This window comes from Chiloscyllium plagiosum, chromosome 29 (genome assembly GCF_004010195.1).
Source record: "Chiloscyllium plagiosum isolate BGI_BamShark_2017 chromosome 29, ASM401019v2, whole genome shotgun sequence".
Lineage (NCBI taxonomy): Eukaryota > Metazoa > Chordata > Chondrichthyes > Orectolobiformes > Hemiscylliidae > Chiloscyllium > Chiloscyllium plagiosum.
Window position 1 is genome coordinate 48,795,144 of NC_057738.1, and position 11,446 is coordinate 48,806,589.

Sequence of the window (11,446 nt, forward strand, 5' to 3'; positions counted from 1 at the left end):
GCCTGCAAGACAGAAGAACACACCCCACGGGATATCCAACTTCTTACATGTCAGCAGAACAAATTAACCCTTTAACATCTCATTCCCTCCCTTTATCATTCCATGATAACCATCTAAATGGGGTTGAAAAAGGTGCTACCAGCTTATTCATAAGAATCTAGCAGCTTGTGTTTAAACAAGTTATTTGCACAGAACATGCAACGATTATAACAACAAGAATTACTAGTCTATGCAGTAGATGGAGGATCCTCCCACGTGGGGGAAAAAGAAGTGTTCACCTGTAAAGTTCTTAAATCCACAGTCCTTAGTGACCACTCCACCCCTTCCAAGTTGAGTGGAAGCAAGCCAGTTATCCAAATTCTCCTTCAGTAAAGTCCAACCTGGGAACAAAATCCAGTCTAGCAGGGGTCAGTTCTGTTGTGTACAGTGGATAGGGAGCCCAGGCCTCTGGAGATGCAGGGATTAGTGCTGCCCCTGCAAGATTGTAGGGATTCCGTGCAATGAAGTGTGCTCCCAAGGCAGGGTGCGTATTTGTGAGGTTAGGTGTAGCCATCAGTTTGCTTTTGGCCATCTTCATGTTCACCTTTGCAAATTCTAGATTTTCAGGATCAAATTGAATGTCGTTTAATCCATTCTTAGCTGATTCTGCTCCCGCTCTGCTGTCAAATGTAACAAAGCCAACTGGCTACTTTGATGTTAGCTTGATCAGTGAACCTTCCTATCCCTTAGATGGTTGAAAGAGAAGGTAAAGCTCACATGGTTTAATATCCACAGGAAGGCACTGACAAAACGTGTACAGACCTCCTCTTCATCGTTGTTAGCATCATTGTTTTTCATGCTCATATCTGGGGAAATGATTGAATCTATTGTGTCCCCCTACTCGAGGCAGGTGCTGCTGGTGCTGGGAGAGCAGGTGGGGTTGCCAGAATGGGTGCGATACATTCCGGGGTCAATTGTCTATCAGAAGTGCTGAGCAAGGTTCCCAGGAATGAGACTTGGTGCTGAGTGCGTAATGGATAACATTTCCAGGGGACTGGGTAAGTGGATCAGGTTGTGGAGGGTGGGTTGTGGTCTGAAGGCGTGTTTTACCTATGAATGGAGAAACTTCAGAGACTGTTAGCTGCTGAAAGTGTCTTTGCACCTCCTCTCTCTTTACCCCCTTGCCAAGGTGGGTATCAGTATGAAGACAGTCAATAAGCATTGGTAACAAAGCCAAGATTAGAGTGGTGCTGGAAAAGCAGAGCAGGTCAGGCAGTATCCGAGGAGCAGGAAAACTCTGAAGTGCAAGCACCCATGCATCTTCCGTATCTGTTTTTCTGGGTCGGGGCGTCCCCCTGTAAACTCTGCACAGTGACAATATCTGGTATGCCTGTTGGTTTTCGAGGCAGGTAATTAATTTAGCGACTGCTGGTTCATAGAGGACACAACAGAATTGCGAGCTGTTGCTGTGTCTCTGGCAGCTCGATCAGTTCTGGCATTGCCAGATGTCTGTATTGTCCATTACATGGGCAGCAAATTTGATTATGGCCAATTGCTTGGGGAGGAGGATGGCTTTGAGGAGAAATTGGACATAGTAATTTCTGAAAGGCCTCCCTGAGGGAGGTCAGAAATCTGCATTGTGACCATAGCTGGTCATCAGTGTCATTATTTTGAAACATTATTGGCAGACCAGACATGTCAGGACGTACCTCCATTTTATTCCCAATCAATGATCTGGCTTGGCATTTCAACCCTGATTCCTTATTTTGCTTCTCCCATCTCAGTTTTTCCCTACTTTTTCTCTACTCATTTCATAATCCTCACACTGACCCTATAGCATCTCCCAAGACTTAGGGTTTCCCTGGTGATCACAAACTCTGATCCCTCTTTGATGTGCATTATTCTCCCAGCTGACCTGGTTAGATTTATTTGTTATTTCCTCTGCAGTCTTTCTCCATGCAGATATTAAAAGTTTTCCATTTAGTCCCCATGTAACATTTCCAAATTGCATCCTCTGCTTTTAAACATGTGCCTATGTCTCAAGGTCTTCTATCAGCCAAATTTCATTTCCCATAATTTGATTAAACATCCTGACAGGTGCCTGAACTGTCCCTCATTTTAGGGGTCATTCCGGCATAACCGATACAAAGGGGTTCCAACAGCCAACTTATCCAACGTCTGTCCCTTTTTTTTTGTAGTCTCAACTTCCTAACTTATCTTTATATACTAGTTCAGTGTCCTCAGTCTCCACACCAACTTCAGGGTGCTGACCTTCATGTGGGGTATTTCCCCTTTTAATAACCGGTCTAAGGCAGGGTGATTGAGACAGGCACAGTAGTTATTCTTTACCTTATATACAATGTTCTGGGGCCTCAAACCCCACTATTGGAGGACTCTAACCTCTGTATTCAAGGGGGATTCTAACCTCCCTGGGACAAACCCATCGGCATACAAACTCGTAAGTTTTCTCAGAGATTCCATCACTACAGAGTCCTAGGAGATGAGGGGTCAACTGAATGATAGGTTAGTGAGAGAGATCAAGGTAAATCTTACCTAGTGGGCCCATCCATCTCACGTTACTGTCATGCAGGTGATCACTTACTCAGTCTGCCTAGAAGCTCCATATATGTTGGAACCCCACTCTCATCGCCAAATGTTAGGTTCCCTTCTTGAGATTCTTACACGCTTGATGCAACTTATGTGAACAGCCATGATTTATTTGAGCAGTACAAGCTTTTGGAGGATCACTTAAACACTCTTTGCGATGCTTGCAGAGCATGTCAAGCAAAGCTTCCTGAACAAGGGAACTGTCCTCCCTTTATACAGGGTTTTACATCACAATCAGTCATGCACGCAAGGCACAACCCCCTGCCACTTCCCCCATAGTGACATGCCACCCAAAAAATTGTGAAAATAATCACTTTAGAGTGTGTGGTCAGGCCATCCCTCAAACTGCAGCATTTACAGAGGATGATTAAATTGTCACATGCTGCCTGAAAGAACCCAGCCCTCCACCCTGGACATCCAATTTCTTACATGTCAGCAGAATAAATTAACCCTTTAACATCTCAGTCCCTTAGCAATCATCTAATCCAGTTGATGTCATGTTGAGAATTTTTCCCTTTTTTCCTCCAAAGCTTTTAAGAGCATCTTTTATACTTCAAGGTGTCTACACCTCAAAGAGACCACTGCCTTTTTGGGAGGCCATAAGAGGTTGTATATGAATGTTATTGCCTGTAGAGGGGATATTTTGTTATCTTTTTGTTTTAATTGCATGTTTTAGATTAATTATTCAATGAATGAGGACAAAATTTAATTAGCTCATGATTCATCAGCTACCATAGATTTTTTTTTATTCACTTGGGTGTGGGCATCACTGATTGGGCCAGCATTTATTGCCTGTCCTTAGTTGCCTTTGAGAGGGTGGTGGTGGTGACCTGCCGTCCACGTGCTGTTGGTTGATGCACAATGCCATTAGCAAGAGAGTTCCAGAATTTTGACTCAGTAGCAGTAAAGGAATGACTATATACTTCCAAGTCAGGATGGTGAGTGGCATGGAGGGGAACTTGCAAATGGTGGTTTTCCCAGCTATCTACTGGTCGTGTCCTTCTCGATAGAAATGGTCATCGGTTTGAAAAGTACTGTCTAAATGTTTTTTGGTGAATTTCTGACTCTTTTGTAGAGAGTATACACTGCTGCTACTGAGAAGTAGTGGATGTGATGTCAATCAAACTGGCTGCTTTGTCCTTGAGAGTGTCAAACCTCTTGTGTCGTTGGAGCTGCAATCATCCAGGCAAGAGAAGAATATTCTATCACACTCCTGACTTGCACCTTGTGGATGGTGGATGGGTTTTGGGGAATTAGAAAGTGAAGTGAATTGCTCGCAGCAGTATTCCTAGCCTCTGACCCTGCTCTTGTAGCCACTGTATTTGTATGGCAAATCCAGTATGTGTTTGGTCAGCAGTAACCCCAGAATGTTGATAATGGAAGATTCAGTGATGGTAGCACCATTGAATGTCAAGATGCAGTGGCTATATTGTTATTGGTGATGGTCATTGCCTGGCATTTATGTGGTGTGAATGTTACTTGCCTCTTTTCAGCTCAAGGCTGGATATTGTCCAGGTCCTGTTGCATTTGAATATGGACTGCTTCAGTATCATTGAACATTTGTGGAGCTGCCACCTCCAGTGAGTTGTTTAATTGTCCACTACCATTCACAACTGGATGTGGCAAGACTGCAGAGGTTGGATTTAACCTGATGGTTGTGGAACAACTTACTCTGTCTGCCACTTGAAGTTTATGCTGTTTGGGTTGCAGTTAATCCTGTTTGGTAGCTTCATCCGATTGACATTTTCAGGTGTGCCTTTTGCTGCTTCTGGCATTCCCTCCTGTGCTGTCCATTGAACTAGGGTTGATCCCCTGGCTTGATGGCCATGGTAGAATGGGAAAATGCTGGACCATGAGGTCTCAGATTGTGCTGGAGTACAATTCTGCTGTTGTTTATGGCCCACAGTTTTAAACTTTTAGATACTTATGTAATAATTAAGCCAGTAACAACTGTTGAAGATTATTGCTCTGAAAGATCATTTCCCAATGAAATGAGAAAAGGTCTGGCAGCATATTTTTCGAGAAAGCAGAGTTAATGTTTTAGTGCTCCAGCGAGGCTTAGCATAATGTGGAAGAACATCATCTAATTTTCTGCTTGGGGATCCTGCAGCCTTTAGGACTTTATCAAATTCAATAATTTTAGAGCGTGAACACACATGCTTCAGTTCGTTTTGGTACTTAAATTCGTGCAGGGAAATTGACTTGGATGCCCACAAATGGCTGAATCCATTCTCCTTTGCTAGAAAAAAAGTGTGCATATTTAGAAGCATTGATCAGGCTCAGTCCCAAAAAATCCTGTGGTCAGAGAGCATGTTGACACTCCTTATCTAGGCAGTATCACGAGGCACTGAAATATGATTGCTGCCTTTAGAACAGTCGTAGTCATAGAGTCAAAGAGATCTACAGCACATAAAAGCCCTTTGGCCCATTGTGTCTACACCACTCAAAACAAAAAAGCCACTTAACTATTTTATTCCCATTTTCCAGTACTTGGCTCATAGCTTTATGCATTTGTGATACCAAGGCATATATCTAAATACTGCTTAAATGTTATGAGGATTTCTGCCTCGACCACCCTTACAGGCAGTGAGTTCCAGATTCTCATCATGCTCTGGGTGAAAATGTTTTTCGTCACATGTCCTCTAAACATTCTGCACCTCTCATTTAAGTCTATGTCCTCAGTCATTTGATCCCTCCATCAAGGGGAAAAGTTTCTTTGTGTTTATCCTGTCTGTGCACCTCAATTTTATACATTCAATAATGTCCCCTCTGCTCTAAGGGAAGCAACCCCAGTCTGTCCAATCTTTCTCCATAACTGAAACTCTGCAGCCCAGGCAACGGTAAATCTCCTCTGTAGCCTCTCTCCAGTGCAATCACACCCCTCCTATAACGTGGATTCCAGAATTTCACATATTTTAACTGTGGCCTAACCAATATTTATTTCAGTTCCAGCATACCTTCCCTGCTCTTAAACTCTGCTTCGGATAATAAAGGCAAGTGTCCTATTTCCTGCCTTAATCACTTTATCCACCTGTCCTGATGCCATAAGGGACCAGTGTACATGCAGACCAATGTTTTTCTGATCCTCTGTGCTTCCCATGATCCTATCATTTATTATATACTCCATTATTTCACATTTATTCGGGTAGAATCCCATTTGCTAGAAATCAGCCCATCTGATTACCTGTAACCTATAATCAAAGACTATCCTACTCACTACTTCTCACCTTGCCAATATTTGTGTTATCGGCAAAATTACTGATCAGCCGTTCCACATTCAAGTCTAAATCATTTATATGAACCAAAACAGCAAGGGCCTCAACGTTAACTCTTGAATAACCCTACTGGACACAGACTTCTAGTCAGTGAAACACCTGTCGACCATCACCCTCTGCTTCCTGCCACTCGGCCAATTGTGAATTTAATTTGTCAAATTTCCTTGGATCTTATGGGTTCTTTCTTGTGCTATCAGGCTCCCATTAAAGATGTTTTTGAAAGCATTGTCCTCATTTAGGCACTAGGTTGCCTCCTCAAAAAATTCAATCCAGTTGGTCAGGTATGACCTCCCCTTAACAAAACCAGGTGTATTTTTATTGATTGTGATCCAAGGAGCATTCAGGAGAAAAGGAATGGGGTTTGATACAAAAAAAACTGATACTTGGACCATAAAGATTGTTAAATTAATTCAAAAACTAATGTATCGTTCGGTAGATAATTTAGAAAAGTAGTTGGTGACATTTAGGAACTTAGCTAATTGTCTACTACTTGATCATTTCCTTTAAAAGAAAGTTCATTTTCACATCTTTGATCATGTTCATTCTAACTAGTTATTACTTTATTCCAGGGTCTAGCACAGACATCAGTGAGGACTGGGAAAAGGATTTTGATTTGGATATGACCGAGGAAGAAGTCCAGTTAGCATTATCCCAGGTGGATGTGTCGGAACAGGTACAGTAAATCTGGTTTCAAACCTATCTGCTTGAATGTGCTGGCAATTGTTAACAGACTGACAACCTACTGCTTTCCACAAGCCAAAGGCATTGGGTCTGCCTTGAATAATGAGTGAAATAAACAAGTGCTTTGAAGTAATTTTGTACTCCCTTTAGTACTGAAGAAATACCTACTGAAGAACAGCTTTTTAAAATTGGTCACCATTATAAATGTTTGGGCTTTTTCCTGATATTTTTCTTGTGGTCCTGGCTAAATTAGGTACTTGAACATATTCCCCCATTATTCAATGTTCAGCATATGATTGTGCAGCTTCAGATTGATGACTAACTTTGTCACTTGGGATGGCTGCCACATTTTCTCTTTGCTTAAAGGGATTTTAACATGTTTCTTTCTGTAATGTACTAAATATTGACTAAGCTACAGCTTAAAATAACATCCAGGCATTAAGTGTCGTCAGTGTCCTTTTTGGGATGATGACAATTATCATAGCATTATCCTTTTCTCTCCCTATTATTGAATAAAAGCTTTGTTTGGGTGAATGCCTCAGTATAAGGGCAGTAGGAATATAGTCTAGGGAAATCAGGAGGGCAAAAAAGGGACATAGCTTTGGCAAATAGGGTTAAGGAGAATACAAAGAGAGTCTACAAATACACTAAGGACAAAAGAGTAACTGCACCCTTAAAGATCAACCAGGTTGCCTATGTGTGGAACTACAGGAGATGGGTGAGATATTGAATAAGTATTTTGCATTAGTATTTACTGTGGAGAAGGATATGGAAACTAGTGAACTTAGGGAAATAAATAATGATATCTTGAAAAGTCTCCATATTACAGAGGAGGAAGTGCTTGACATCTTAAAAAGCATAAAGATAGATAAATCCCCAGGACCTGATCAGCTGTACCCTAAATTCTGTGGGAAGCTAGTGAAGTGGTTGCTGGGCCCTTTGCTGTGATATTTGTATCATTGATAGCCATGGGTGAAGTGCTGAAAGACTGGAAGTTGGCTAATGTGGTACCATTATTTAAGGAAGGTGGTAAGGAAAAGTCAGGGTTCTAAAGACCAGTGAGCTTAATGTCCATGGTTGGTAAGTAGTTGGAGGGGATTATGAGGGACAGGATTTACATGCATTTGGAAAGGCAAAGACTGATTAGGGAGAGTCAACATGGCTTTGTGTGGGAAATAGTGTCTCACTAACTTACGTTTTTGAAGAAGTAACAATGAGGATTGATGAGGGCAGAGTGGTAGATGTGATCTAAATGGAATTCAGTAAGACTTTCGCCAAGGTTCCTCATGGTAGACTGGTTAGCAAGGTTAGATGACATGGAATACAGGGCAAGCCAATTTTGTATCCAAATCACTAGCTGTTAGGTGGGAGACAGAGGGTGGTGGTGGAGGGTTGTTTTTCAGCCTGGAGGCTTGTGACCACCAGTGTGCCGCAAGGATTGGTGCTAGTTCTACTGTTTTTCATCATTTGCATAAGTGATTTGGATATGAATCTAGGAGCTATGGATATAAGTTTTCAGATGACACCAGAACTGGAAGTGTAATGGATAGCAAAGGTGGTTACCTCCGAGCACAACAGGACCTTGATCAGCTAGGCCAAGGAGTGGCAGGCGGAGTTTAATTTAGATAAATGCGGGGTGCTGTATTCTGAAAAGGTAAATCAGGGCAGGACCGCTATACCTTAATGCTAAGGTCCTGGGAAGGGTTGCTGAGCAGACAGACTTTGGGTACTTAGTTCCTTGAAAGTGGAGTCACAAACAGAGTAGTGAAGAAGGTGTTTGGTATGTTTGCCTTTATTGGTCAATGCATTTAGTTTATATGTTGGGAGGTTAACAGGACTTGGTTAGGTCACTTTTGAAATACTGCGTGCAATATTGGTCTCCCTACCATAGGAAAGATGTTGTGAAACTTGAAAGGGTTCAGAAAAGACTTACAAGGATGTTGCCGGGTTTGGACGGTTTGAGCTGAAGGGAGAGGCTGAATAGGCTGCGTCTATTTTGCCTGGATGTCAGAGGCTGAGGGGTGACCTTGTGGAGGTTTATAAAATCATGAGGGACATGGATAGGATAAATAGGCAAGGATTTTTCCTCGGGGTAGGGAAGTCCAAAAATAGAGGATATAGGTTTAAGGTGAGAGGGGAAAACTTTAACAAGGGAAACTTTTTCATACAGAAGGTGTTGCATGTATAAAATGAGCTGCCAGAGGTGGTGGTGGAGACTGGTACAATAACAACATTTAAGAGGCTTCTAGAGGGTACACCAACAAGAAGGGCTTAAAGGGTTATGGGCCAAATGCTGGCAAATGGGACTGGATTAATTTAAGATATCTGGTTGGCATGGTCGAGTTGAACTAAATGGTCTCTTTCCATGGTGTACAGCTCTAATTCTGACTGTATAAGACTACAGGAGAAATTTCAGTTTAATGGCCTTTGAATGCACATCTTAAGACCAATAATACAATTTTAGAGATGACTCTATACAGTGCTAAAAACAATTAATCGCAAAGTACCTGTGTTCAGCTGTTGGGAGGATTTCCCAGTTTGATTTTCAGTGAACGTAAAGCCTCTTTCGTCTGATTTTCTGACCAATCAGTTTAGTGAATTTGGAGGTGGTGTGTCTCCTGTTGACAGTAAAATGAAAGCCACCTTTTAAAATAAATGGCACGTTAGAGTCTTTGAATTGGTAACATTGTAGTGTCCTCTGTGTATTGCTGCAACCTCCACATCCTGATTAGTTCTTATTCCATTTGATTTCTTATTAACATTGAGCAAGGTCACAAGGAGTTTCATGTTTTAGAACATAGAACATTACAGTGCAGTACAGGCCGTTCAGCCCTCGATGTTGCGCCAACCTGTGAAACCAATCTCAAACCCATCTAACCTACACTATTCCATATTTGTCCAAATGACTATCCAATGACCATTTAAATGCCCTTAAAATTGGTGAGTCTACTACTCTTGTAGGCAGTGTGTTCCACGCCCCTACTACTCTGAGTAAAGAAGCTACCTCTGACATCTGTCCTATAATCTATCACCCCATGACTTAAAGCTATGTCCCCTTGTGCTAGCCATCACCATCCGAGGAAAAAGGATCTCGCTGTCCACCCTATCTAACCCTCTGATTATTTTATATGTCTCAATTAAGTCACCTCTCAACCTTCTCCTCTCCAAGGAAAACAGCCTCAAGTCCTTCAGCCTTTCCTCGTAAGACCTCCATATCAGGCAACATCCTAGTAAATCTCCTCTGAACCCTTTCCAAACCTTTCACACACTGCCTATAATGTGGTGACCAGAACTGTACGCAATACCTCAAGTGCGGCCATACCAGAGTTTTGTGTAGCTGCAGCATGACCTCATGGTTCCGAAACTCAATCCCTGTACTAATAAAAGGTAACACACCGTATGCCTTCTTAACAACCCTATTAACCTGGGTGGCAACTTTGAGGGATCTATGTCCATGGACACTGAGATCTCTCTGCTCAACTACATTACCAAGAATCTTACCATTCGCCCGGTACTCTGCATTCCTGTTACTCCTTCCAAAGTGAATCACCTCACTTTTCTGCATTAAACTCCATTTGTCACCTCTCAGCCCAACTCTGCAGCTTATCTATGTCCCTCTGTAACCTACGACATCCTTCTGCGCTACATACAACTCTACCGACTTTAGTGTCTTGCCCAAATTTACTAACCCATCCTTCTACGCCCTCATCCAGGTTGTTCATAAAAATGACAAATAGCAGTGGACCCAAAATGTATCCTTTGGGTATCTATTTACTAGTGGTATACCACTAGTAACTTTAAAAATAGATATTCCTCTCTGCCACACAGTGCCTAAGGAAATATTTATCTAGTAACCTTAGAAGTAGCTTATTTTTCGATTGGACTTCTTAAAGTATAAATACGCAGGTATGTAATCTGCTTTTCCCTTACAAGATAAATAGACATTGCACTTCTAAAAATAATTCATTATCTTGAACCTGATTGAACATTTTGTAAGTTTGAAGTAATATTCATGCATTTAATTGGATATTGATTATTCATTTTTTGGCCAAAGTTGGTTGGAGTCAGTTAAAAAGAAACTCAGTTTCTGAAATTGATTGTGGAGTTAAAATTACATCTTGGAAGTTTCTTTTAAAAGCCGTCTTCCATTTTTTGTTTGTCTTTTTTTTGTGAGTATCACATTCTGAGCAATGAAGTGGGCTTGAAACTGAAAGCTTTTATGAAAACCTTTCTAATCTTAATTTGAATCAATACTGTGACCTTAATTTTCCCTCTAGTTGTGAGTTACACACAGACAGGGTTGTCAGTGCATGGTCCCTTTTAATTTATTCTGAGTAGCTGTACGGGATACCTTGTTCTTCACAGAACAAGGCTTGTTGTGTTATCTTGGCTGAGCAGCTTAGCAGAAATGTTCATCTTCGCCAGTAATTAGGTTTAGGTTCCTAAAAGATTTTCTGATGGGAAGTTTGAAAGAGACTTAGACAGAATGTCTTACCACTCTACTCCCTACATTGCTTCTCCTTTGTTAAGGCAGCTGTGTTTATATTTGGCCTGAGAACCAGATTGAAATCATTCAGATTCTGGATGGCATTGTTAGATTCAACTGGGGGTAGGAGGGGGAGAAGAGATAATGGTTAACCGTTTTGTACTGGAAGAATACTTTCTGACATTAATTTGAGGATTGAGTGTTTTTTTCTGCACCATGTGATTTACACTTATGTGAGGAATAAGAGAATGGTCAAAGAAAGAGTGGGGCCGATCAGGGATAGCATAGGGAATTTGTGTGTGGAGTCTGAGGAGGAAGGGAAGCCCTAAATGAGTTTTTTGCTTCTGTCTTTACGAAAGAAACGAACTTTGTAGTGAATGAAACCTTTGCAGGTGTGCTGTGCATGCTGAAATGGATA

The 11,446-nt window shown here is 41.6% G+C and overlaps 1 protein-coding gene across 1 annotated transcript in view; it reads left to right on the top strand.

Moving 5' to 3' along the window:
• Positions 1 to 11,446, top strand: part of bsdc1 (BSD domain containing 1) — a 59,873-nt gene that overhangs the window by 43,330 nt on the left and 5,097 nt on the right. The window contains exon 10 of the mRNA XM_043719673.1: positions 6,431 to 6,534. Coding sequence (XP_043575608.1) covers positions 6,431 to 6,534 — 104 coding nt within the window. The remainder of the gene's footprint in view (positions 1 to 6,430; positions 6,535 to 11,446) is intronic.